General features: G+C 52.6%; 1 protein-coding gene across 6 annotated transcripts in view; it reads left to right on the top strand.

The window, feature by feature from the left end:
* PLEKHG3 (pleckstrin homology and RhoGEF domain containing G3) overlaps positions 1 to 26,768 on the top strand; it is a 46,817-nt gene that overhangs the window by 13,838 nt on the left and 6,211 nt on the right. For 5 of the 6 annotated variants that reach the window (XM_086320270.1, XM_086320268.1, XM_086320269.1 and 2 more), the window contains exons 2-14: positions 17,784 to 18,173; positions 19,308 to 19,405; positions 20,570 to 20,639; positions 20,912 to 20,958; positions 21,064 to 21,214; positions 21,297 to 21,428; positions 21,664 to 21,846; positions 22,068 to 22,160; positions 22,434 to 22,520; positions 22,750 to 22,783; positions 23,124 to 23,216; positions 26,094 to 26,132; positions 26,526 to 26,545. In XM_086320270.1, the coding sequence (XP_086176396.1) occupies positions 17,823 to 18,173; positions 19,308 to 19,405; positions 20,570 to 20,639; positions 20,912 to 20,958; positions 21,064 to 21,214; positions 21,297 to 21,428; positions 21,664 to 21,846; positions 22,068 to 22,160; positions 22,434 to 22,520; positions 22,750 to 22,783; positions 23,124 to 23,216; positions 26,094 to 26,132; positions 26,526 to 26,545 (1,398 nt within the window). In that variant the 5' untranslated portion in view covers positions 17,784 to 17,822. Of the gene's footprint in view, positions 1 to 10,012; positions 10,137 to 17,783; positions 18,174 to 19,307; positions 19,406 to 20,569; positions 20,640 to 20,911; positions 20,959 to 21,063; positions 21,215 to 21,296; positions 21,429 to 21,663; positions 21,847 to 22,067; positions 22,161 to 22,433; positions 22,521 to 22,749; positions 22,784 to 23,123; positions 23,217 to 26,093; positions 26,133 to 26,525; positions 26,546 to 26,768 lie in introns of those variants that run through there. The other variant, XM_086320266.1, reaches the window with a different exon arrangement.

Below are 26,768 nucleotides of genomic sequence, written 5' to 3'. Positions count from 1 at the left end.
CTCCCTGTCCATCACCAACTCCCGGAGTTCACTCAGACTCACGTCCATTGAGTCGGTGATAATTTTCTTAACTTACCTATTGGGTTTAACATGTCAATATTGTATACAATTAACCCTTGAAAAATCTGGATATGAAATGTGTGGGTTCAGTTATATGTGGATTTTTTTCAATAAATATGTACTATAGTACTACACGGGGCTCAGTAGCAAAGAATCTGCCTGCCAGTGCGGGAGGTGCGTATTTGATTGCTGATTTGGGAAGATCCCCTGGAGAAGAAAATGGCAATCTATTCTAGTATTCTGGTCTGGGAAATCCCATGGACAGAGAAACCTGGCGGGCTCAGGGAGTCTCAAAAGAGTCGGATACAGCGACTAAATGGTAACAGCAGTACCACGCAATCTGCAGCTTGTTGATCCTGTAGATGAGAAATCATGGATACAGAGGGCTGGGTGTAAAGTTATACATGGATTTCTACTGCCCCGAAGCCCCGTATTGTTCAAAGGTCAACTATTTTATTTCCATTTAGTTCTTTGGAAGGAATGATGCTAAAGCTGAAACTCCAGTACTTTGGCCACCTCATGCGAAGAGTTGACTCATTGGAAAAGACTCTGATGCTGGGAGGGATTGAGGGCAGGAGGAGAAGGGGACGACAGAGGATGAGATGGCTGGATGGCATCACCGACACGATGGATGTGGTTTGAGTGAACTCCGGGAGATGGTGATGGACAGGGAGGCCTGGTGTGCTGCGATTCATGGGGTCGCAAAGAGTTGGACACGACTGAGCGACTGAACTGAACTGAACTGAGTACTTTTTCAAAGTCTTTTTCAGATTTTTCTTTTATTCCTAGTTTTTGTAGTATCAATTTCTTTCATCTTCTGACTTGCTTGTCATGGTTTGTTTTATTGTGTGGTTAGTAATTTTTATACTGAGAAGTAGTGGAATGCTTAAAAGCATCATAAGTCTGCACTTACTATGATGATGGGCTTCCCTTGTGGCTCAGCTGGTAAAGAATCTGTCTGCAATGTGGGTAACCTGGGCTTGATCCCTGGATTGGGAAGATCCCCCGGAGAAGGGAAAGGCTGCCCACTCCAGTATTCTGGCCTGGAGAATTCCATGGACTGTATAGTCCATGGGGTTGCAAAGAGTCGGACACGACTGAGCGACTTTCACTTTTACTTTACTATGATGATGAGGTCTCAGTTCAGTTCAGTCACTCAGGTGGGGCAGAGGAAAAGATTGGCAGAGGAACTTTGTATGTCTGGCTGCTTCCTGTCATACAGGTGTCTGCCAAGAGTCACCTTTACAGAGCCTTCCCAGGCCTCCCTAACTAACACTGTCCACCCCCATACTGCCTTTTCTCTTTTTCATCTTTTTCATAACACTTAACACTGTCCAGGAATATATTAGATATTTGTCTACCTTTTGTGGCCGTCTTCCATATTGGAGTGTAAGCTCCATGATAGTAAGGATTTGTCTTATTCACTGCTGTGTTCCCAGAACCTGGCGTGTGGTTTATACTGTCAACAAATATTTGTGAGTAGTCCTGTTTTTAGATGGAAGTTATCTGAGCCCTGATGATGCAACTTTCCGCTGGGCTGAGCCTGACCAGGCAGCAGAGAAGAGGTGAACAGTTTGCCTCTCCATCCCCAAACCTTTTTCTGTATCTCCACTGGAGATATCTCTTTCTCCCGTTACAAGAGTCCAGAAAATACCATCCTTCCTGTGTGCTTCAGCTTTCTTCTGGCATGAATCTTACAGCTGCTAAAATCAGTAGTAGGGACTGGAGCATCAGAAGCCCTGGGGGAAGAAAATGCACAAAACCCTGAGAAGATCTGCTCCTTAACCTTCAGGAGGCTGTGACTGAGTAAAGAAGGCAGCACACACAGAAAACAAGTTAGGACACGTGCCCATTCCCTGAGTCAGCTGTGTGGATTAGAACTCCTGCTGTGAGCTTGAGGTAGAGAGGGCAACCTGTGTGCTGGCCCCTGGGTCACATGTTGACACAGAAGTGGTTTCTGGAGGCATCAATGGGCAGGTTATGAATTCCCAGCCGACTCCATGTTGGCCTCCTTCTGAGGTTTGCTCCACGCAGTAGGAACTTGTTCTGAGCATAGTGTTACTTGTAAAAGGGCAGAAAGTGCCAGAAGGCGTTCCCACGAGGTGGGCAGCATTGGCACCTTTCCATCCGTCTTTGGCTGTATCTGTTGGCCCCACTGATGTTGGGGGTGAGGAATAGTGACGAGCACCGGAATTCCGGCAAACCCTGGCTTTCCTGCTGCACGGCTTTTGGCGAGTAAATAGCTCCGCCTCACGGGCTTCCCCGGTGGCTTAGCGGTAAAGAATCCGCCTGCAACAGCAGGAGACTCAGGTTCGATCCCCTGGAGAAGGGAATGGCAACCCCCTCCAGTATTCTTGCCTGAAGAATCCCGTGGACAGAGGAACCTGGCAGGCTACAGTCCATGGACTCGCAGAGTCAGACACAACTGAAGCGACTTAGCACACAAACGGTCGTGGTAGGGAGAGTTCAGAGAGAATGTGTTTATTACCACATTGCCTGCTATTGAGGTTATTCCAGCCCGGCATCTTGGGAGCCACTTGTGCCTCAGTTTCCTGATCTGTAAAACAGGGAAATAACTCCCAACCGCTGCAGCCGTCTCTCCCCTCTGTCTCTGGCTGTTGTAAGGGTTAATGTCCTTAGGCTTTGAGGGCCTGAGGTGGGGGAGGAGCCACATAAATGGGTTATTGTTGTGCTGGTGAATGCTCCGGCTTTGTTCAAGTGTCTTCACTATTTGACTTCCTGCAGTTAGCGTCCCCAGTCTTGAATTGTTGGAGACACTTGCGCGTCCTCAGCGGTTGGTGGCGCTCACCTGGCCTGGCTGAGTTGGGGTGGGAAGCTCCATTTCCTCTGTTAGGGGGCCCCCCGGGCATCAGGAATGAAAGAAATGCAGAAAGTATGACCCACACGCGCAACTGATTCTGAATAGGACGTTTATTGAAGAGGTTTTGCAGGAGGCGGCGGGCGCTTTAATTCCCGAGGCTGTTGGTGGCAGCTCTCTGCTCGCCCCAAGCCTGTTAACTGCTCGGCTGCCAGGGCCGAATGCGGCTCCCGGGCCCCACGCAGCCTTCCTGGTGCTCAGATGGGAGCGCTTTTGAGGAAAGCGGTAGGTACCCGGCTGGCCAGGCCAGGGGGTGCGAATGGGGCAGAAGCAGCACTGTCAAAGGCCTTCGAGTCTTGCCAGACTCTGCCATGAAACCCGGCTGGCCACAGGCTTTGGGGCGAAAGGTAAATTTCTCCCTTGGGCCTTCAGAAACTGAGGACAGGTTAAGTTGGTCCCTTTTTAAAATCTTGCCCAGGCTTCTTCCGGGGGATGTGTCCATTGAGGCCGGGCGAGAGCGAGAATCCTGTGTTCCTCTTTGAGTTACTGCACGTGGTTCTGCGAGGGGCTTCGGAGGGTCTTGTGATCTCTGAACACTCGGAGTTGGGCGATTAGGGAAGGGGCTCTTTGTAGAGGGACCCAGCGCACCCTGGGAAAAGCAGAGTTAATCTCCCACTTTTTCCGGAAGTTTCCTTTTCCCAGAATCCACAGAGGGTGGTTATTTTAGATAAAATCTAGGGGTGGTGGCAGGTTGGGCAGGTGGAAGGATGCTGTCCCTGACCTGGACTCTTCCCTGGTGGACACCGCCAGGCCGGGGCCTTGTCCACCCCTCCCAGAGCTCCGGGCTGCAGAAGCCGGGAGGTCAGGGGCAGGTTGCTGCCCTGCCCTGCCTTGAGTTTCAGCCCTGAATCAAGGCCTGGCTTTTCCAGGAACAGGACTGCTACCTGGGCCATGCCCATGTGGACCCACCTGCCCCAGAATCTAGGGTTTGGTGACAGCTGCCCCCTCTGCGTGTGTGTAACTGCTTAGCTGAGGGACAAAGCTGCTCTCCTCCCACCTGGAAACTGGTTGGATGAGTTTCTCGGGCCTCCCTGGTGGAGGCTCCTTAGAAGGGAAGGCAGGGATCTGGGGTGGGGTGGGGGTGCAGAGGGGCCCCCCTGGGCTCTGGGTTAGGGATCCCTGAGGGACAGGGTCATGCAGGAGGCCCTGCTCTCCGAAAGGCCAGCTGCTTTGAGAATTAGAGACTCACACTTGTTATGTGAGACTGTAAGCTATGCCTTGGAAAATCTACTTTCCTAGGTTGTCTGGGTTAGGTGCAAGGCTCAGGGTCGGCGTCCAGGGCAACAAGGGGGTTTGGTTGAAGCTCTTGCTCTTGTTCCTGAGGGCCAGGAGAATCAGGGCGTGTGCCTGATGGCAGCAGTTCATAAAGGGAGGCTGCTGTTGCTTGGAATTGAAACCCAACTTGTGTTTGGGGGAGCCTCCCTAATTCTGATTTCCTTGGGGAGGGAATTTGGGGAAGGGAAAAACCCTCAGGTGGTAACACTGACTCCCCCTGCCCCCACACAATGCCCCCAGCTGGGAGCTGCTGTTCTGGAATCTCAGGGGAAGATTCCCTTCTAGTTAAGCCCTGGCATCTCAGTTTCTAGACTTGGCATTCACCCCTCTGCTTTTAGAAACATTTCGTATCCGGGTAGTTATCTCCACATTTATTGGGGGCCTTGTTTCTTCCCCCTTCTCAGGGGTTGGGATAGGTGTCATCCTTCTTCCTAGCACGTTCTCCCCATCTCTTTCTGTCCTTGAAGCTCTCTGTAAACAGCCAGCATCTTCTTTGGCTTCTCGATGCTTCATGAACATTCTGGCTGTGTAGACCCCTGCGGCCACAGCACCACCTAGCAGTTTGTATATTTTAAGGGTAGTTTCTCACTTGGTGTCCCGAGTCTCCGTGGTGGGTCTTCCAGGCCGGGCCCGGGTGTGCCCACCCCTTGCTGCGGACGGTCCAGGTCCTCTGGGGACTCCACTGTCCCTTGCTGCTACGCTTGTACCAGATGTCCTTAGGGCTCTTCCTCACCTGGCAGAAGCGTTGTCATCATTCAAGACACAGCGAAAATGTCACTCCTTTAAAGCTGCCTGGGTCCCCCAGGTGACACTTTCTCCTTCTTCCGTCAGCAGAGTTTATGTGCATTTCTGTGCCGGTACTTGAGGCACTGCTTTGTGGATAATCTGTTGATATGTCTATTTTTTAAAAACGATTATTAGTAGTAGTATTCTTTTTTGGCCACATAGCATGACTTGTGGGATTTTAGTTGCCCCAGCAGGGATCGAACCTGTGCCTCCTGCAGTGGAAGCACCGAATTTTAACCACGGGACTGCCAGGGCAGTCCTTGCTTCCCTTTGTCATTGATGTGCTTGTCCAGTTTCTCCTGATGCAGTATTTGTTCTCCAGAGCGGGTTCTGTGTGACTCATCTTTGTGTTAGCCCACAAGGCTGCCACAGTGCCTTTGTGCAAAGTGAGTGCTTGAATATACTTGAGCAGTGAATTCTGAAGCTCATGACTCGGGAAGGGCCGTTTGTCTTATCCCTAAATGAGTGGGTAGACCTTGCGGTACAGATGGCTCACTGCCCCGCTCCCCGTCGTCCAGCAAGTTAGGAGTAGAACTAACGCTGGTTTTGAGCCGTGCTGGCTGGAGTCCCAGGGCCCTTCAGGTCCATTCTGCTGCCTTCCCCTCTTGGGTATTCCCTGTGATTTAGGAAATGGGCAAACACTGGGGCTTTTCCCTCTAAGTCCTGGCTCTCTCATTTGTCTACCCTGGAGTTGGATTACATGTTTTCTTTAAAATCCAAGGACGGGTGTCAAGGATGGTTTCCACCAATCGCTTCCCTACCTCACGGTACCTTAAATTCTGTTCCTGCTCAGGCCTGTTGTTCCGCATGGCCTGTTCCTCTCCAGCTCTCTCCCTGCGGAACCCAGAGGAATGCGCCCTGCCTGCTACAGCATAGGACTGACTCATTCAAACTTCGTCTTCTGGTTTGACCTTCTGTGGGGCCTGGATATCAGACTCATTTCCGTTTCCAGCTGAATTGCTTTATATTTGCCCTTAAAAGATCATGGTCCAAATCTGTGTTGGGATCATAGATGATGGATGATCAGCAGGATCAGGGTGAAGTGGGGAGGGGAGGGTTAGGTCATGGTGGTACATGATTAAACTTGTATCTCTATTATTGACTTGAGATATGGGTCTACTGTTTTAGACACGCATCAGAAAAATCTCTTATCCTGATGCTTATGGACAAATAGTAACTCATCCATCCTTCTCATTGCTACCATTTATGGAAGGTATACTGCGTGTCCTCTCGTTCTTGGAGACCAGCGAAATGGGTAGTATTGCTGTGCTTATTTTACAGGTAAAGGAACTTGAAGTTTGGTTAGATCCAGTGACTTGCCCAAGGCCACCCATAGCTAGTAAAACAGAGTAACTGGGTTTCAAACCACGTCTGCCTGACTCCAAAGCCTGTGAATCCGTGTACTGCATTTAATCTCTGCTCTCTGGACTCTCATGCACTGAGATACTTGCTCATTCTCTCCTCCTCATCTGAGAACTCAGATCCAGTGGGCCCCTCTGTTCCCACTTTTTCCACTTAGATTCTCCAATGCCTTTGAATCTGATGCAATAGTAAATGCTGCAACTCTTAAAGGTGTGGTTCAAAGTTGGTGGCCTCAAAATAAGCACCCCCTATAGTGGGTGTACGGAGAGCAACTAGATAGTTAATTTGTGGGGCTGGGTCTCTTAATTTTGCTGATAAGGAGGGGTGGTCCTGTGAGCCTCTAGAGATGGGAGAGGTGAAGCCTCTGAGAACACTGGAGGTGTCTGTGATTTCTAGCATGGTCTTCATCCCCTCCATCTTCTGGGGACATTGTGTCTGTGTCATTTTCCTGCTTAGTGACAAGCTGTGACCTACCCTGGCTATGACCAATAGCAATTTCTCATCCACAGTAATTGCTCTCCTTTGCCTTCAGTTTCGATGAAAGTGGACTGCTTTTCCTGGGATATCTGTAGGGCCCTTTTGCTGTAGTCCCTCTTCAAACTCCAGAGTGGTCTCTTCTTCCAGTTTTTGTGGCTGGTCATTTAATATGTGGCATGGCAGGGCAGCTATGCCCCTGCTCCAGTCCCTCTTCTGGGGCCTAGAGTGTGGGGCTGCTGGGGTGAATGGGCAGTCACTGCTCCTGCATGCCTCTTGGTAAATCGGAAACTTGCTGGCAGTGACTAATTGGAAACTCATTAGACAAGGAGGAACTGTCTCAGGTCTTGACTGAGGCCACTGTTTGTCTTTCGTCTGACTACTGTGGGAGTGGAGAGGTGCAGAAATTTATTGAACACCCAGTGCGTGCATTGCCTTCTGGGGGTGAAAGAAGGCCCAGCCCACTAGGTTTTTACTGTCTAGTCTGGAAGGAGAGCTTGCACATGAGAACCCCAAGGACCCGTGCTTTATGCGACACTCAGGCTCAGCGGAGTTCAGAGAAGTGTCTGTGTGTTAGTGTCCCATGGCTGCTGTTAACAAATGCTACCATCTTCGTGCTTTAGAACAGCACCTGTGCAGACTTCCCTGGTGGCTCAGTGGGAAAGAATCCACCTGCCAATGCAAGGGATACGGGTTCAATCCCTGGTCCGAGATGACCCACATTCCACGGAGCATCTAAGACCCTGCGCCACCTCTACTGAGCCTGTATGCTCTAGAGCCTGGGAGCCGCAGCTACTGAAGCCTGAGCGTGCTAGGCCCCTGCCCTGCAACGAGAGGCCTCTGCGATGAGAAGCCCACTACACAACTAGGAAGTAGCCCCTGCTCGCTGCAACTAGAGAAAAGCTCACACGGCGACAGAGACCCAGCACAGTGAAAAATAAATGAAGCAGCAGACATTTATTATCTTATACTTCTGGAGGTCAGATGTCAGTCTGGGCCTACAGGGTTCTTTTCCTTCTGGAATCTCCAGGGAAAATTTTGTTTGCTTGTCCTTTCCAGCTTCCTGAAGCTGCTTAGATGCTTTGACTTGTGGTCTCTTTCCTCCGTCGACGAAGCCAGCAGCCTAGCATTGACCAGTTTCTTGCTCTGTCCCTCTGCCTCTGCTGTCACATCAGCTTCTGACTCCTGCTACTTCCCTTTTGTGAGGCCCCTCGTGATTACCGTGAGCCTACCCACATAATCTAGAACAGTCTTCCCCATCTCAAGATCCTTAACTTGATCATACCCGCAAAATTTCTTTTGCCATATAAGGTTAGCTACATAGAGAGGCTCCTTGTATCCAGGGATTAAGATGTAGATATTCCTGGGTGGGGAAGCATTTTCGGCCTGCATCATTGTGTGTGTTGGATGGGTTGGTGATGGTTGGGGAGGCCTTTCTGAGGATGATGATTGGACCACATTTGGGGAGGGAGAGAATGTCTGGGACACCTTGCAGGTTTGAGAAGTAACATGAGCAGATGTTGGGCTTGTGCGTGGTGGCGACAGGGAGATGTGGGTGAGCAGTACTCCCACTGACATGAGATGCCAGGGGCTTTCCTTCCCTTCCAAGGCCAGGCTGAGGGAGTTTTCTGGACTTTAGTCTGTAGGCCCAGACTCTGTCCCAGAATTCAGGTGGGAGGGCTCCACTGGCAACCAGAGTCCTTCCTAGCAGCTGACCCAGGCACACTTGGTGGCCCCCTGCTATTCCTGGGTGGTGGGAAAAGGAATTCAGGAGGGAAAATGAATTCATGAGGAAACAGGAATTTGAGCCAGCTGGCCTGGGTGTGGGTGGCCCAGAAACCCTGGTCACACAGTTCGCACAGCCTCTGTGATAGTCACGTTGCTCACAAGGAACACAGTCCCTGGAGAGCTTCCCTTGTCCTTAGGTGCTTGGGGCCCCTGAGTCCCCGGGGAGGGACAGGCGGGTCAGAGGGAGAGAGGAAAGAGCCAGCCCCTCTCAGGGATCCTCCTTGTCCTCAGGAAAGCCTCGAGGGTGTGTCGAAAGGTGACCTCTGCTGGTGTGACCTCACCCACCTCTGCCCACCCTCTGCTGGCCCAGAGAACCATAGGAATAGATCCGAGGGAGCTGGGCTTCTGTGGGGACAGTGCTGGGCAGCAGCGTGTGTGTGTGTGTGTGTGTGTAGCATACCTGGGCTCCTCTGGAAGTTAAATTGTGTGTGTGTGTGTGCGCGTAGACCCTCGTGATACTGAGCTCTGTGTATGTGTGTGTATAGCAGCACACCTGGGCTCAGGATCTCGAGGTGAGATCTCTGGAAGTTCACTGTGAGTGTGTGTGTGTGTGTGTGTGTAGTCCCTCGTGATACTGAGCTGTGTGTGTGTGTGTGTAGCACACCTGGGCTCAGGATCTCGAGGTGAGATCTCTGGAAGTTCACTGTGTGTGTGTGTGTGTGTGTGTGTGTAGTCCCTCGTGATACTGAGCTGTGTGTGTGTGTGTGTAGCACACATGGACTCAGGATATCAAGGTGAGATCTCTGGAAGTTCACACTGTGTGTGTGTGTGTGTATGTGTAGACCCTCGTGATACTGAGCTCTGTGTGTGTATGTGTGTGTGTGTGCGCGTGTGCATGCCCCCGCGTATAGCACACCTGGGCTCAGGATCTTGAGGTGAGACCTCTGGAAGTTCACATTGCTCCCGCCCTGTCTGACTGGAAGAGCTGGAGCATTTCTCTGTATCTCCCTTCTGCTACCTTATGGATGAGCAGATCCTGACAGTGCAATGAGGGGAAGACCAAAGGCTGTGGCTGCCCAGGTTGAAGAACCTTTGGAATACTTAGCAGGTGTTGGGAGCTGGGAGATGAGAGAAGGTGGAGAAGGAGGGCTGTGCCGCCTGCGCTCCCCAGGGAGGGAAGGACTTGGTCCACTTGGCAGGTACCAGATGACCACTCCCCTTCCCTCCTGGGGCCCCTGGACTTTGGAGCAGTTGCCTTTGGGGGAGCTCCTCTGTCGCTCCATCTGCCTCCAGAGCAGGTGTGGCATGTCAGCCTTCCGTCTCCTGGGTGTGGGGCGAAGGGTAGTAGGTGAAAGGATGACGTCAGCCGCCTCCACACCTGGACCCAGCCTCTCTGAAGCAAAATGTTTTCTGGAGTATCTCCGAGCGCTGGCCTGCACAGCTCCTCCTGTACAGACTACTTACTGCCTTCTCGGCCTGCCAGCCCCTGAAGGAGGACTGGTAGGGAGTGTTAGTGAGACCTGGGGACTCCCAGGACTAGAGAAGCAGAGGTTGTCCAGAAGATTCCATCCAGGTGAGCGCCCCCATGGGACCTTCTTTCTGAAGCTGGGGTGGAGTTGGGGAGCAGGGTCCTACTGCCTTATTGACAAGAGGCCTGAGGACAGAAGATGGGGGCTCTGGTGGGTTTGGTTGGTTGTTTTTTTCTGTTGGAGGCAGGAGGCCGGGTCAGATCGGGGGCACGGTGCTGAGGCCTCGCAGGGAGGAGAAGGATGTGGAACCTGGCCCCAGTCAGCCGTCCTGGGAAACTCAGAGGCCTGCTGCTGCCTGCCTGCCTGCCTGCCTGCCTGCCTCCCTGCCTCCCTGCCTCCCTGCCTGGGGATGTTCAGGGAAGGTCCCCAGGAGGTGTGAGTGGAGGGAGGGTGTGGATTGGGTTTAAATTTAGAGAAAGTTAAGAAGAAAAGAAACTCATCTCCCTTTCTTTCCTGCACCCAAACTCTTAAAGGTGCATGTCTGAGCAGCTTATGGGGCAGATCAGAAAGGTCTTAGGGACCCTGTCGCAGAGGGTTTCTCAGGTGTGGGAGATACAAAGTTTTCTAGAAGACTGACTTACTGACTGGTGATTGATTGGACTGATTCCTGTTAAAAGATGGAAGAGGTCAGTGAGGAGGGATATTTAGGGAGCTGGAGACCCTGGTGATGCGGTGGGCTGTGGCTTGGGGTTTGGCTGCTGTCTGTCACCTCCTCTAGGCACCCACTGTCCCAGCAGACAGTGTCTTCCAAGATGAGTTTAAAGACCCCTGAGTTCCAATCTTGGCCTTGGGGTGAATCTTACCATATGGGGTGATGTGATAGTCCATGGAGAGGAAGGAAAGGCTGCCTCTACCCGGGAGCCCTTCCATAGGCAGGTCTTCCACTGTCTCTGGGGGGCCTGAACACCACTACAGAAAGGTGTGTGTGTGCTCACTTGCTCACTCGTGCCCAACTCTGCGATCTCATGGACCATAGCCTGCCAGGCTCCTCTGTCCGTGGAATTTTCCAGGCAGGAACACTGCAGAAGGATGGAGATTGGGTTTTTAGAACCAGAGGGCACTCACACTGGGTGTGATGTCTCTTTTCCCTCACTATCTGATGGTGTCTGCTAACAGTCCCACCTGGACTCTGCCTGGTCTTCTCTGACTGCTCATTTGCTCTTTACCCTTCCTTTCTGGGTCTCTGTATTCTTTTCCAGCAAGTCCTCTTGCCCAGGGGAGAGAACGAGAGCCTTGTGAACCTAGGTCTCCTGGTCACTGCAGGGCTTCTCTCGTCATCCGAGGAGTTATAATCTGATCCTGGTGCCCTCCTGCCGCTTCCCTTCTCTAGCATCTGCAGTTCTTTGACCAGGAATCTGTGTTTTTCTGTGTCGTTCCAAGGAAAAGGTAAATGCGCAAAGGTCACATAGTAGGAGGTCTAGAAATAGCCTTCAGATCATATCAGATCAGTCGCTCAGTCGTGTCCGACTCTTTGCGACCCCATGAATCGCAGCACGCAAGGCCTCCCTGTCCATCACCAACTCCCGGAGTTCACTCAAACCCACATCCATCGAGTCAGTGATGCCATCCAGCCATCTCATCCTCTGTCGCCCCCTTCTCCTCCTGCCTCCAATCCCTCCCAGCATCAGAGTCTTTTCCAATGAGTTAACTCTTCGCATGAGGTGGCCAAAGTACTGGAGTTTCAGCTTTAGCATCATTCCTTCCAAAGAAATCCCAGGGCTGATCTCCTTCAGAATGGACTGGTTGGATCTCCTTGCAGTCCAAGGGACTCTCAAGAGTCTTCTCCAACACCACAGTTCAAAAGCATCAATTCTTCAGTGCTCAGCCTTCTTCACAGTCCAACTCTCACATCCATACATGACCACAGGAAAAACCATAGCCTTGACTAGATGAACCTTTGTTGGCAAAGTAATGTCTCTGCTTTTGAATATGCTATCTAGGTTGGTCATAACTTTCCTTCCAAGGAGTAAGCGTCTTTTAATTTCATGGCTGCAGTCACCATCTCTAGTGATTTTGGAGCCCAGAAAAATAAAGTCTGACACTGTTTCCACTGTTTCCCCATCTATTTCCCATGAAGTGGTGGGACCGGATGCCATGATCTTCGTTTTCTGAATGTTGAGCTTTAAGCCAACTTTTTACTCTCCACTTTCACTTTCATCAAGAGGGTTTTTAGTTCCTCTTCACTTTCTGCCATACGGGTGGTGTCATCTGCATATCTGAGGTTATTGATATTTCTCCCGGCAATCTTGATTCCAGCTTGTGTTTCTTCCAGCCCAGCGTTTGTCATGATGTACTCAGCATATAAGTTAAATAAACAGGGTGACAATATACAGCCTAGACGAACTCCTTTTCCTATTTGGAACCAGTCTGTTGTTCCATGTCCAGTTCTAACTGTTGCTTCCTGACCTGCATACACATTTCTCAAGAGGCAGATCAGGTGGTCTGGTATTCCCATCTCTTTCAGAATTTCCCACAGTTGATTGTGATCCACACAGTCAAAGGCTTTGGCATAGTCAATAAAGCAGAAATAGATGTGTTTCTGGAACTCTCTTGCTTTTTCCATGATCCAGTGGATGTTGGCAATTTGATCTCTGGTTCCTCTGCCTTTTCTAAAACCAGCTTGAACATCAGGAAGTTCACGGTTCACGTATTGCTGAAGCCTGGCTTGGAGAATTTTGAGCATTACTTTACTAGTGTGTGAGATGAGTGCAATTGTGCGGTAGTTTGAGCATTCTTTGGCATTGCCTTTCTTTGTGATTGGAATGAAAACTGACCTTTTCCAGTCCTGTGGCCACTGCTGAGTTTTCCAAATTTGCTGGTATATTGAGTGCAGCACTTTCACAGCATCATCTTTCAGGATTTGAAATAGCTCAACTGGAATTCCATCACCTCCACTAGCTTTGTTCGTAGTGATGCTTTCTAAGGCCCACTTGACTTCACATTCCAGGATGTCTGGCTCTAGGTGAGTGATCACACCATTGTGATTATCTGGGTCGTGAAGATCTTTTTTGTACAGTTCTTCTGTGTATTCTTGCCATCTCTTCTTAATATCGTCTGTTTCTGTTAGGTCCATACCGTTTCTGTCCTTTATCGAGCCCGTCTTTGCATGAAATGTTCCTTTGGTATCTCTGATTTTCTTGAAGAGATCTCTAGTCTTTCCTATTCTGTTGTTTTCCTCTATTTCTTTGCATTGATCGCTGAAGAAGGCTTTCTTATCTCTTCTTGCTATTCTTTGGAACTCTACATTCAGATGTTTATATCTTTCCTTTTCTCCTTTGCTTTTCGCTTCTCTTCTTTTCACAGCTATTTGTAAGGCCTCCCCAGACAGCCATTTTGCTTTTTTGCATTTCTTTTCCTTGGGGATGGTCTTGATCCCTGTCTCCTGTACAATGTCACGAACCTCATTCCATAGTTCATCAGGCACTCTATCTATCAGATCTAGGCCCTTAAATCTATTTCTCACTTCCACTGTATAATCATAAGGGATTTGATTTAGGTCATACCTGAGTAGTCTAGTGGTTTTCCCTACTTTCTTCAATTTAAGTCTGAATTTGGCAATAAGGAGTTCATGGTCTGAGCCACAGTCAGCTCCTGGTCTTGTTTTTGCTGACTGTATAGAGCTTCTCCATCTTTGGCTGCAAAGAATATAATCAATCTGATTTCGGTGTTGGAAGAGTGTGTTTGTTATGACCAGTGCATTTTCTTGGCAAAACTCTATTAGTCTTTGCCCTGCTTCATTCCGTATTCCAAGGCCAAATTTGCCTGTTACTCCAGGTGTTTCTTGACTTCCTACTTTTGCATTCCCGTCCCCTATAATGAAAAGGACATCTTTATTGGGTGTGAGTTCTAAAAGGTCTTGTAGGTCTTCATAGAACCGTTCAACTTCAGCTTCTTCAGTGTTACTGGTTGGGGCATAGACTTGGATTACTGTGATATTGAGTGGTTTGCCTTGGAAACAAACAGAGATCATTCTGTCGTTTTTGAGATTGCATCCAAGTAGTGCATTTCGGACTCTTGTTGACCATGATGGCCACTCCATTTCTTCAAACTAGTCAATCTGATCACACTAGGACCACAGCCTTGTCTAACTCAATGAAACTAAGCTGTGCCCATGGGGCAACCCAAGACGGGCGGGTCATTGTGGAGAGATCTGACAGAATGTGGTCCACTGGAGAAGGGAATGGCAAACCACTTCAGTATTCTTGCCTTGAGAACCCCATGAACAGTATGAAAAGGCAAAATGATAGGATACTGAAAGAGAAACTCCCCAGGTCAGTAGGTGCCCAATATGCTACTGGAGATCAGGGGAGAAATAACTCCAGAAAGAATGAAGGAATGGAGCCAAAGCAAAAACAATACCCAGCTGTGGATGTGACTGGTGATAGAAGCAAGGTCTGATGCTGTAAAGAGCAATATTGCATAGGAACCTGGAATGTCAGGTCCATGAATCAAGGCAAATTGGAAGTGGTCAAACAAGAGATGGCAAGAGTGAATGTCGACATTCTAGGAATCAGCAAACTGAAATGGACTGGAATGGGTGAATTTAACTCAGAAATAGCCTTAAGGAATCTTAATTCTTTTTTTTTTTTCCACCTCCATTGGCCTTTGTGAGGGAAGTAAAATACTAAAAACCATAACCTTTATGTCTTAATATGTTCCCCATGGTTTATGCTGAGGCAAAGCCATGGCATCTAGGGCTGTGTCTAATCCTTTGCTGTGGTTCTAGCTGGTGTGAAATCCATCAGGGAGGCAGCCATCAGTGGGTAGGGGCAGATGAGCACTCACACTGAAGCCTGAGTGCCTGAGTCCAGATCCAGGCTCTACCGCATGCTCTTTCTATGGCCTCAGTTTCTGCATCTGTAAAATGGGGATAATAATAATACTGACCTCATAGAGTTGTTATGAGATAAAAGCGTCGTTATGTTTACAGCACTTGGACCATTTTTAGCTGTTAGCCATTATGCTTTCTTTTAAACCCAGAAGGATTTGGGCATGGGTGCTATGAAAATATGAGCTTGGTTTGCAGGCAGGTGGCTGTGTGAAGTCAGAGAAAATTTCTCCAAGTAGAAAAGATGCATTAGTTCCTGGGCTTTTGAAGTGTGCATGGGGACCCTATGGTGATGGAGTCCCTAATGAGTGACCTCGAAGATACCCTTTAGAGAGAAATCTCTTGAGAGACTGTGTGTGGGGTGGAGGTCGGGGGCTGTGACTAATCCTTCACTTTGAGGCCATGACCTGGCCAGCTGTGAAGTCCATTAGAGACCTGGGCCTTTTCCGCTTAGCATCCCCACAGGGGCTGACTGACCCCAGGTTTCATCTGGGAAAGGTCTTAGGTCACAAGTCCCTACCCCTTTGTTCCAGCTGGGATTGACAGGCCTCGGGGGCTGGAGGGGAGACGGGGTAGGGGGGTGGGGTGTGCCTGATGGTGCACTTGCTTTGAAGGACACATTTCCTGATGCACAGCATATATTCAATATAGGTTTACTGAATTAAATCAAACACAAAACTGTGTTACATAAAATGGTGCATGGACAGATGAATAATCACTGCTGAGATATACAGATTTTTAAGTCACAAGAGGGTCAATCACTTCACAGAGTCTATTCAGCGAGTCCCACCGCACCTGGGGTTAAGGGCTGGGGCGGAGTTCGGGTCTCTTTCTTTGTCTGAAACAACAGGCCACCGGTGGGTAGAAATGACTAGCTGGTTCATCTTAAAGGCTCTTCTGAGGAGACAGGAGAAAGCAGCAGTGCTGTTTCCCAGGGGCTCTCCTGAGATGCTCGGTTTCATCAAGGTGATCCTGTTAGTTAATCCTTTGACTGCATCTGGAAGGAGGGAGCAGTCAGGACTGGCTCCAGTGCTGCCACGGTGTCCTCATCTGCAAGATGAGAGACTCACGTGGAGGGAATCCCCTCCTTAGCTGAGACATGCAGTGGGAAGTTGCTGTGCTTGGGAGGGTCCTCGCTGGGCTAGCATGCATGGCAAACAAGTCTCCATGCTCCCGACTTTAGCTTGGTAGTCATACTGGTTCGTCTACCATCATTATCCATTTGCCATTTGTGGATCACGTTTTAAGGCCCCCGCCCTTAGGTCACTGCCTGCGGCTGGGAGTCTTACACAGTGAGTGCTACAAAAGGGATAACCCTGGGGTGCTGTAAGAGTACACAGAAGGGGCCCCCAGTTTTGGTTTCTGGGCGTATGCGGCTTCTCACTGAGACCCAAGGGTTGGTATAAGTGACGTGGGTATGGCGTGGGTGTTGGGGAGGAAGTAATGGCCAGGTAGCGAGAACACTTGCAAAAGCCAGAGCCCAGGTGGGGACACTGGTTCCAAGTTGGGGTAGAGGCACAGAAAACCAGGGGGGCAAATTCAAGATTGCCAGAGTGATAGCACCGTCTGGACCCTTCTCATAGCTCTAACCTGTGGTCTAGTCACTTGTGAGTCCTAGCGCTAGGGGTGGAAGGCATTGGGACAGTAGGGGCGGAACAGGTGCTTTAAAACATTTTTCCTGGGGAAACAGCAGTCAAATGAACATTCTGGAAAGGGATGTTGATGGGCTTTGGTGCTCTGGGGTGGGGGTGGAGTGTCCTTGACTCTCCCAAAGGCCACAGCTACCACCCTGCCTCCCCAGCTTGCTGCTTCAGGCTGGCCTATCTGTGAGCCACCCCGTCTGTTTAGGGAGTAAAGTCCGCCTGAGGCTATGTTGGCCTCACCTGGGAGCAGTTTCCTGCTTGCTATGCTGCCCTGACCTGGCTGTGCTGAAGGGAGTTTGGGAGATGTGCCGTGCCTCAGCCCTGGGGAATTTCCTGTGCCCCTGGAGCCTGGCTGAGTCAGAAGCAAGCACCAGGGACTGGGGCAAGGAGGTGACGTGGGCTCAGCCTTTGCATCATCTCCTCTGTCTTCCCCGTCAGTATCCAGAAGGTTTCAGGTTCGTGGTTAAGCCACTGGTGCCCCAGAGATTTTGCAGTCCCACATACTCTGGCATATAGGTTCTTAAGAGCCAGATCCTTGACCAGCGGACACTTGGGGAGTGCTTTTTGACAACTGCCAGTACTATCACTGTTCTGATGGTTTATGGAGCCGTCGCTCTGTGCTGGGCACCAAGCTGTACATCCAGCAGTTCACTGCCTACTGCAGGGGGACAGCCTCAGGGGAGGTGGTGAGGAGCAGAGGCTCTGGGAGGCTGGGTGATTTGCAGGAGCAGGGGGGCTGGGCTGCAGATTCCATCAGAAGGCACCCCTGACCGCTGCCAGCTGTTCTGGGGCCTCAGCTCTATGAGCCCTTGGTTGATCCGGGATGTGGTCCACCTTTCTTCCACTCTGGGAAGGATGGAGGTGACATTGTTGGAGACAAGCAGGAATGTCACTTGGGCATCCTTGTAGATGCTCATACAATTGGAAGGAAGGGACCTCCTTGAGATTCAGAATTGTTGCTTTAAAAATTGTGGTAAAATGCATGTAACATAAAATCCACATTTTAAAATGTTCAGTGGCATTGAGTGAGTACATTCATATTGTTGTGCATCCATCACTATCTTCCATCCATAGAACTTCCCATTATCTTGCACAACTGAAACTGTATCCATTAAACGGTAACTCCGCATTCCCTCCTCCCCCAGCCCCTGGCAGCCACCCTTTTACTTTCTGTTTCTGCGAGGATTCCAGAGGTTTGACCCTTTGTCTGTCCTGCCCAGAACCTCCCTGGAACGCCCTCGCCAGGCAGCGATGCCAGGATGCCCGTCTCTGCCTCCCTCCACCAGAACGGCAGCCAGGAGCGGCCGGCGAGCCTGACCTCCACGACCTCCTCGTCGGGCTCCTCTCGCGACAGTCGCGGGGCCATGGAGGAGCCCAGCGGCTCCGAGGCTTTGGCTGAGAATGGGGAGGGCTCCCCGTGTGGCCAGCATCTCCCCAACAGCAACAACAACTCCAGCGGCTGGCGGAACATGCGGGGGTCCCTGTCGCCCTTCAGCAAACGCACGCGGCCGGTGGCGCCTGGGGACAAGTTCGGCTACCTGGGCCGGGTGGTACGGGAAATCGTGGAAACGGAGCGCACGTACGTGCGGGACCTGCGTAGCATCGTGGAGGTGAGGCTTCGGGGAGCTGAGTTCCGGAGGAACAGCCCTCTCTTCCGGGGCTGGGGCTGGCCTCTGGCTTCCTGTGGCCCAGCTCTTGGGCAAAACCCTACTTCCATCCGTGGGAGGAGGAAAGTTCTCCCTGACATATTGCTTCCAGAACCTGCTTCTCTCACGGCGCCTGCTGGGGATGCTGCTGGCCGCTCATGCCACCTTGTGACTTGGGGGTCCCGTCAGTAGTTGGGCCAGCAGAACTTCTGTGGATGGTTGGGGTGTAGGCACCCTTCATGGAGAGTGAGGATTCCTGTGCTTAGCCAAGAGGGAGCCACAGTGAAGAAACTGGCTCTGGGACCCTCCCTGCACAGCGACCAGATTCCTCTTGTTTCCTGCCTGTGGGGTCTTAGGCACGTGCGTAACCCCCGCCTCAGACTCCTCCTCTGTAAATTGAAGAGGCAGGGCCTTGCAGGGCCAACGCGAGCGTTTCATACTGGGAGGGGCAAGGGAGGAGGTGACTGTGTGGCTGCTGCTGAGGAAGCTCTCTGCCCTTTGGAGGGACATGTGCTCGTTTCCTAGGCCTGCCTAACAGGCAGCCACACACAGGGGAAGCTGAAGATGCATACGTTTATCTTGTCCTGGTTGAGGAGGCCAGAGGTCAAAACTCAAGACTGCTGGCCGGGTTGGTTTCTTCTGGAAACTGTGAGGGAGAGTGCGTTCCAGGGCTCTCCCCTAGCTCCTGGATGCTGCTGGCAACCCTCGCTGTTCCTTGCCCTGTAGCTGTGTCCCCCCATTATCTGCCTCTGTCTTCACATGGCCTTTTCTGAGTTTGTCTGTGTCCTCTCCTCTTACAAGGACACCAGTCACTTGATTCAGAGCCCACTCTACATCCAGTGTGGTAGCATCTGATGATCCTTAATCATTATATCTGCAAAGACCCTATTTCAAAGAAGGTCACATTCTGCGATTCCAAGTGGGTATTATTATTTGTGAGGAGGAACCAGCCGTCCCAGGGCAGTAGGTGACATCTGTGAAATGGTCACAGCAGGAAAATACAGCCCAGGAATGGGGTGTGGCTGGCGAGTGGGGCGATGGGACAGGACCGGATCGTGCCAGGGGCACTGCTGGGCTCTGACGCCTCTCTCCACACAGGACTACCTCTTGAAGATCATTGACACGCCAGGGCTGCTGAACCCAGAGCAAGTCAGCGCCCTCTTTGGGAACATAGAAAGCATCTATGCACTGAACAGGTATGGAGTGAGCTTGACACACCCCATGTTCTTACTGTGAGCCCCATCTCAGGGCCTGGAGAGGGGCCCCGATGTCCCTGATCTTACTCGGGGGCTGTGATGCACGCCCAGGGTCTGATCGCTGAAGTGGGGAAGAGTGGTCCCTCCCTGTACAGTTAGCTCTCTTCAGGAGAGAGGGCCTTTGGGCCTGTGTGCCCTGGGCCTAGTGTGCTACCTGATGGGCATAGGGGCTCGTGTGAAGGCGGTGTTCATGTTGGGTCCAGGCTGGGCCAACGCCCCTTCAGGGACTACTGCACCCTTGCACCTGAAGCTCTTCCCCTGTCCCTCTCATCTTGGTCCCCCACATGCAGATCTCTTCGTTCTTCTCCACCTTCCCCCTGATTCCGTGGGAAGATGGGGCTCCCTGGAGGTGATCTGACCCGTTAGGTAGGGGAATATACAAGCCCGGCAAGGAGTGAAGAGGAAGGCTGAGCAAGGCCTGGCGAGGGGCTGCTTCAGGGACAAAAGGGCTCCACGAAGATCACACATGAGTGGCTGCCAGGGCCCCCAGACTCCCCAGGGAGAGGGCACTGGCTGGGAGGAGCAGAGCTTATGGGGGCAGCATTGACGGGATAGGAGGAACCTTGCCCCAGGCCCCTTAAGATGGGCAGAGGGACTTACTGCTGGACAAGCTGGGAGGCCCGATGCAGGGGAGACTTGGACCGGAGGGTTTGGGCTTGGGTGAGGAGTAGCACAGGAAGGGAGGCCGGGTGTTCCTCTCGTGCCCCCGTCTCAGAACAAGCAGTGGTGGGACTCACCCTGTCTCTCCCGTTTTCTGCACCCTTCTGAACTGGGGGCCTCGGTCCCTTTGCTAGTTCTCCCTATCTCCTTCCCCTTTTAATGTCTGGTTCTGTGTGTTTGACTCCTGCCTGCAGAGGAGCTGTGTCCCCTTCCGAGGTGGGTACTGGTGTGCTTTCTCCCTCTCCTGCTGGTGGAGCGCATGGCTGTTTTGCCCCCATCTTTGCTGCGGTGCCGGCTCCTTTCCATAGTTGCTGCCCCTGGTGGAGCTCACTGACACCAGGGCTGATGTGTGTCTGGGCACCAGGAGGTTGGGGAGGGGGTGTGTTGGTGACCATGGAGGCTGTGAGTGGTCCACGGTCTGATGACCACCTTCCCTTCACCTAGCCAGCTACTCAGAGACCTGGACAGCTGCAACAGTGACCCCGTGGCCGTGGCCAGCTGCTTTGTGGAAAGGGTAAGCACGGCTGGGTCCTGGCACCGTTCTGACTTGCTAGGGACCTCTCTCCAGGGGAAGCGCTGGGTGCCTTGCCTTGAATATCAAGGGCATTTAGGGTGGCGCTGGGGGCTGCTGGGTGGATGGAATGTCTGAGACGGATGGGTACAGAGATGAATCTGCAGATGCTTGGGGAGAGTGTGCTCCGGGGCCCAGGGGCATGCCTTTGATACAACCAGGCTTACAGGCAAATGTGAGTCTCCCTGAAATAACTGTTTTTGGTCTTTCTTTAGAGCCAAGAGTTTGATATCTACACTCAGTATTGCAACAACTACCCCAAGTGAGTAATTAGGATGAGAGGGGAGGCAGAGCCATCTGGCGAGTCCAGAGCACCCCACCTCCCCCTCCAGACCCCCTCTGGTGACGGCCCCTTTCCCACTGGCAGCTCGGTGGCTGCCCTGACCGAGTGCATGCAAGACAAGCAGCAGGCCAAGTTCTTCCGAGACCAGCAGGACTTGCTGCAGCATTCGCTGCCCTTGGGCTCCTATCTCCTCAAGCCGGTCCAGCGCATCCTCAAGTACCACCTGCTGCTCCAGGTAAGCCGGGGCTCCTCCCGAGGACATGGGGGCCTGAGGGAGGGGCAGGGCCCTTGAGCCTAAGCTCCCGCCCCCCGCACAGGAGATCGCTAAGCATTTTGATGAGGAAGAGGACGGCTTTGAGGTGGTGGAGGATGCCATTGACACCATGACATGCGTGGCCTGGTACATCAACGACATGAAGAGGAGGCACGAACATGCGGTCCGGCTCCAGGTGCTCTGGAGCTGAGAGCTGGAGGGGTGGGCAGGCAGGGGTGCTCGGGCAGGAAGAGGCTTAGAAGAGGAAATGCGAGCTGAGGGGTGGTGTCCTTGAAGATGGGCTTCTCTGGGGGGAGCCCTTGGTGCGGCGTGTCTCTGTGAAACCCAGGCGGTGACTCCAGGGGGCCCTGCGTGGTCCCAGCAGGGTCTCCAGCAGCCTGACCCTGGGGCTTGGGGCTTCTCTGTTGCAGGAGATTCAGTCTCTGCTCCTCAACTGGACGGGGCCAGACTTGACCACCTACGGGGAGCTCGTCCTGGAGGGCACGTTCCGCGTGCACCGTGTGCGCAGCGAGAAGACCTTCTTCCTCTTCGACAAAGCGCTGCTCGTCACCAAGAAGCGGGGCGGCCACTTTGTCTACAAGAGCCACATCCCGGTAACCAGGCCACACCTCCTCCTCCCCTGCTTCCCGCCTTCCTGACGGGCCAGTTCCACTTTCCAGCTCTGCGCCAGACTTGGCTGGGCCTCAGGTTGGGGTGGACACAGCTCCAGCCTTAGAAGAATACTCTCCCTGCCTCCCCCAACGGCCTTGAGGGGTGGGGTCCCCGGTTGGCTCCCCGCCACGGGCTTGACTGCCATCTCCCCCTGCCCTCCCAGTGTTCCTCCCTGATGCTGATCGAAAGCACCCGAGAGTCCCTGTGCTTCACCGTCACACATTACAAGCACGGCAAGCAGCAATACAACATCCAGGTGAGGGGCGGGCCAGGACAAGACCCCCACGGGTCTGCGGGGTGCAGGCTGGGAAAAGACCCGCCCCTCCCTCAGTGGAGGGAGCCTTGGAGTCTCCCCCTGGAAGGCAGAGGTCCTTGGGGGTATCTCTCGGGCTTGTGCTGAGGAGTTGAGGGAGCCTCAGCACCCCCAGCCTTCTTTCTGCCTCTGCCCCCCTCGGCGGAAGCCCAGCCCACGCCAGATGGCTTCAGGCCTGTCATGGTGACCCCCTCCTTCTCTGTTGGGCCCGCCCAGGCCAAAACGGTGGAGGAGAAACGAAGGTGGACTCACCACATCAAGAGGCTCATTCTGGACAACCACCATACCACCATCCCCCAGAAGGTGAGTTCCTGGGGTGCCTGATGGGGGGCCGGGAGTGGCTGTCCCTCAGAGCCAGCTCCGGGGAACCCTGGGCCTCACCTTTGGACACTGACCCCACTGGACAATGGGGTCAGTTCAGCGGATGCTACGGTCCTCTGTACCAGCCCTGTGGGGGGCCCTGGTACCGCAAGGCCGAGGGAGAAATGGCTCATAGCAAGGTAGCCACGAGGTGGGTTTCCTTTCCTTCCAGGCCAAAGAAGCCATCTTGGAAATGGATTCCTATTGTAAGTTCACCCTTCCTGCCTGCTTCGTCCCTAATGGTGCTTGTCTCTTGGTCGGACTGTATCCTGGGGGCGCTTTGCTGGATACTTAGTCTAGAGAGTAGGGAGGATGGGGGAGGTTCCTTCTGTAAGGCTGGGGGTCTGCTGCAAGACCAGGGCTTGGTGCTGATGACAGGCAGGACGCTGTGTGCCTCGCGCTCCTGGTGTGCGGGGAGGTTGGAAGAGCTCTGCAGGCTTATGGCCCTGGAGCTGGGCTGGGCAGCAGAGTTGTGGTCGGGGGTGGGCAGAGTCCACACCAAGGCTGATGGTATCCTAAAGGCCTGGTCGTCTCTCTTGGGTGCAGATCCCAATCGGTACCGCCACAGCCCAGAGCGCCTGAAGAAGGGCTCCCAGGACGACGTGTCCGCCCACGTGCACCAGGGGCGCCGGCAGTCTGGTAAGGCAGGGACTTGGTGGGCACAGAGGCTTCTTTTCAGGACCTTTAACCAAGTGGGGAACCAACCTTCTACAGCAGCATTTGGGGCTGGCTCTCACCTCTCTGGAAATCCCAGGAAGGGATGGGGGGGTGGGGGTAAGTGTGGTGTGGATGGGTATGTCTGGAGCCTCCTGCCTTCCACCAGGCACCTCTGGCACCTTCCTGCCTACCCAGGGCTGGACAGCTCTCCTTTTACAAGGCCCTAGGAAGGCTTGTTCCAGGCACCCCTTCTTAGCGCCCCCACAATTGACTCCTTCCTCCTTTGCCACTTGGAATACTGGGAGTCAGCCAGAGTAATGCTCGGACGTCACGGATGGTCCACAGCCCAGTTATGGAACAGAGCAGAGGCAGGACGTGGGGAAAATGAGTTGGATTTCAAGTGGCACCAGATCCAGACAGGAAATATTTACTTTGGGTCTCAGGGAAGAGTTCTGTTCTCCTTTCCTGGGTTTTCTTCCATGACTGGGCTTGCTGCTGTGTACTTGGAGGTATTGAAATGAACCATTTATTGAAAAGAGAAAACCTTGCTTTTATTCTCTGCCCTTGTAGTGATGAGTGTGTGTGTTTTCTGTGTCAATTTTCACACTCTTCATTCGGTCTGAGGCCCAGGGATAGATCTGGTTTTGGCCAGGCACTTGTCAAACTACCACCTGAGGTGGGAATTGGGGTGAGAACCATTTCAGAGACCCCTAAAGAGAAAGACTAAGTAGTGATGGGAGCTGGTTCCTGGCTGGGATCCCCACAGTGCGTGGGGTTTGATTGGCAAGACCCACAGGTCCCCTGAACAACTGTGTGGATTGACATAGAACCTTCGGTTTTTCTGGAGGATGAAGCTGAGCAGTGTCTGGAAATCTCTTGTGTGTTTTGTTTGGTGGTGTTCCTATTGGATCTCAGACCTTAGGCAAACTTGCCATGGTTGCAAAAGGTCTTTGATGCCATGTGTTAAAAGCCTCAAATTGGGAGTGTTACTTCCTAAGTCTCTGGCCCCTGTTGCTTCTCTGTCCCTTCTTCTGTAATTCTCTCATCCCTCTAACATTACCTCTTAACTTGCCATAGCTTTGACTTGGAAGCTTCCAATATGTGGAGGTATTTAGTAAGTGGCGGCAGTGGTAATAACAGTACTACCTGTCATAACATCAGCTGCAGCAAGTGAGGCACTCGGGAAATGAGCCGTTTCAGAGCTGACGTTTCCCCCAGGCTGAGGTTTTAGCCTGTAAACACTAAAACAGTTGGGTTTTGTTTTTGTGTTTTAGTTTTGTTGTTTTTGTTGAGTTGCTAAGTTATATCTGATTCTTGTGAACTCCATAGGCTATCCATGGGATTTCCCAGGGAAGAATGTTGGAGCAGGTTGCCATTTCTTCCTCCAGGGGATCTTCCCAACATAGGGATTGAGCCTGAGTCTCCTGAATTGCAGATGGATTCCTTTCCACTGAGCCATCAGGGAAAGAATTCACTTGCCAATGCAGGAGACGCAGCAGGAGACACGAGTTCAATCGATCCCTTGGTTGGGAAGAACCCTTGGAGGAAGAAATGGCAACCCGCTCCAGTATTCTTGCCTGGAAAAACTCATGGACAGAGGAGGAGCCTGGCGGGCTACAGTCCATGAGGCCACAAAGAGCCAGACACAACAGAGCAGTTAAGCAGTTCCGTCTTTACACTGAACAGTGTTCCTTCTTATTAGTCCGCATGCTTTTCTGTAGTAGCCCTTCCTTCTTCCCTCTTCTGTTACAAATTAATCGATTGAATGTGTAAGAAATGTGTGTAACATCAGTCAGGACGTCAATGAGAGGGAGGATCCGGGCCAGTGGGAGAGCGTGAGTACTTGTTCTCAGTCATCTGTTGTGACTGCTTCCAGGCCTATTTCTGCTTCATATGTGCAGAGAGTTGGGATGGGCAGATAAGTACACTCTCTGGATAAATAAGGTGCTGTTGTCATCATCTTAAATATTCTTGTTAAATATTCCTGATTACACAGTTTAAACTGAAAGAGTAGAGCCTTTTGTATTTCTCACTTTAAAAATGACTAGGTGTCTGGTTACCTCCATGCAGGTGGAGGGTAGGTGTGTGTGCCTGTGCGCATTTAGAAAAAACAGTTCTTCAATACGCTGTCCTGTCCAGGAACAGCTGAGGCACCTCAGGAGAGCTCCCTTCTGACTCCCAGTTTATAGTGGGGCTGCCACTTGATGCCAGGCGGTCGAGGGCAGTAGGGGCTAAGGGCACGGCTCTGTAGAGAGGTTCCTTAGACCTGTCCTCTCATCCTGGCCTCTCTATCTCAGGTCTGTCCCCAGAAAGGCTGGGGATAAGGTGCTGACACCATCGGCCTAACGGGTGTATTCTGTCCTTAGGGCCTGGGCAGCCCTTGTCCAGCTGGGCAGCAGGGCTTCGTGGTGCCAGGCCTTAAAGGCCATAGCAAGTTGGATGCAACCTCTGCTTTCCTGTGGGGGCTCTGTGAAGGGGCTTGGGTGTCACTAAGGCCCTGATGTGCTCTGTGCAGAGAGGTGGGGCTTGAGGTGGGGGCCAGGGCCCCCAAGAGAGGCTCGTCATTCTCAAGAGGACAGTGTGGGGCAGTGGCACCAGAACTGAGGGCCCCAGCAGGGCTAGTGGGCAGGCCTCGTTCTGGGGGCTGTCAGTCACAGCAGAGCACCCCAAGCCGGGGTGGGCAGTGGCTCCCTGTGGACTGGGCGTGAGGGCAGCCTTTGTCATGCCCCGGGGCCACAGGGGCCCTGCTGGAGTGGACTTTGAGCTGGTGATGGGCCAGTGGCGCTATGAGTATGGGGCCTGGGCCAGGCCAGGCAGTTTGCAGCCTGCACTGACTCTGCCCGTTGCTCTCCTCCTCAGAGCCGACCAGACGTCTGTTCAGGCAACTCAGTGAGAAAGGTGAGTGAGGGAACAGTGGTCGGCTATCCCCTTGAGCCCTAGGGCGAGGGTGAGCGGGAGGAGTGGGCGACCGGCAGGGTGGGGGCGACATGGACGGTGAAGAGGGGCCTCTGTTTCTCCCTGGAAGGGGGGCTTTCCCCCTACACACCTCGCACCCTGTCTCCCTGTCCTTGGTTGATAGCAGGAGCGAGTGACCCCCACCCCGGGCTCCTGTGCCATCAGTCATTCCTTTGGAAGTCCTGTGAAGATTCTGGGAGCAGGAGCCCCTGATGAGGGCTTTCCCAGGGGGTCCTGGGCCTCGGGCCTGTGTAAGGGGGCTCTTTCTCCTGCTCACTGATCTCCCCTCTCCCTCCCCCCTCGCCCGTGTGCCGGAATCTGGCGGTGGTGGAGCAGCCAGAGCCACAAGAGTGAAGGTAAGGCCAGGGGCGAGGGGACTGTGGACAGGTTGGGGGGAACTGCCCGGCTCAGCCCTCATCATCGTCACTTACTCAGCAGACACCTGTCAAGCACCTACTGGGCACCAGGCTCTGTCTTGAGGGTCCTGGAGATGAATAAGCCCAGAGTACCCTTCTGTACCTTTTTCCTGGGGTGGCAGCCTGCCAGTGGCTGGCCCAAGCCTGGATCCTCTCATATTGC

The sequence above is a fragment of the Bos grunniens genome, chromosome 10 (genome assembly GCF_055505025.1).
Source record: "Bos grunniens cultivar Pamir isolate PY7600 chromosome 10, Bosgru_T2T1.0, whole genome shotgun sequence".
In the NCBI taxonomy this organism is placed as follows: Eukaryota; Metazoa; Chordata; class Mammalia; order Artiodactyla; family Bovidae; genus Bos; species Bos grunniens.
This window is presented reverse-complemented; position numbering and strand designations above follow the sequence as displayed.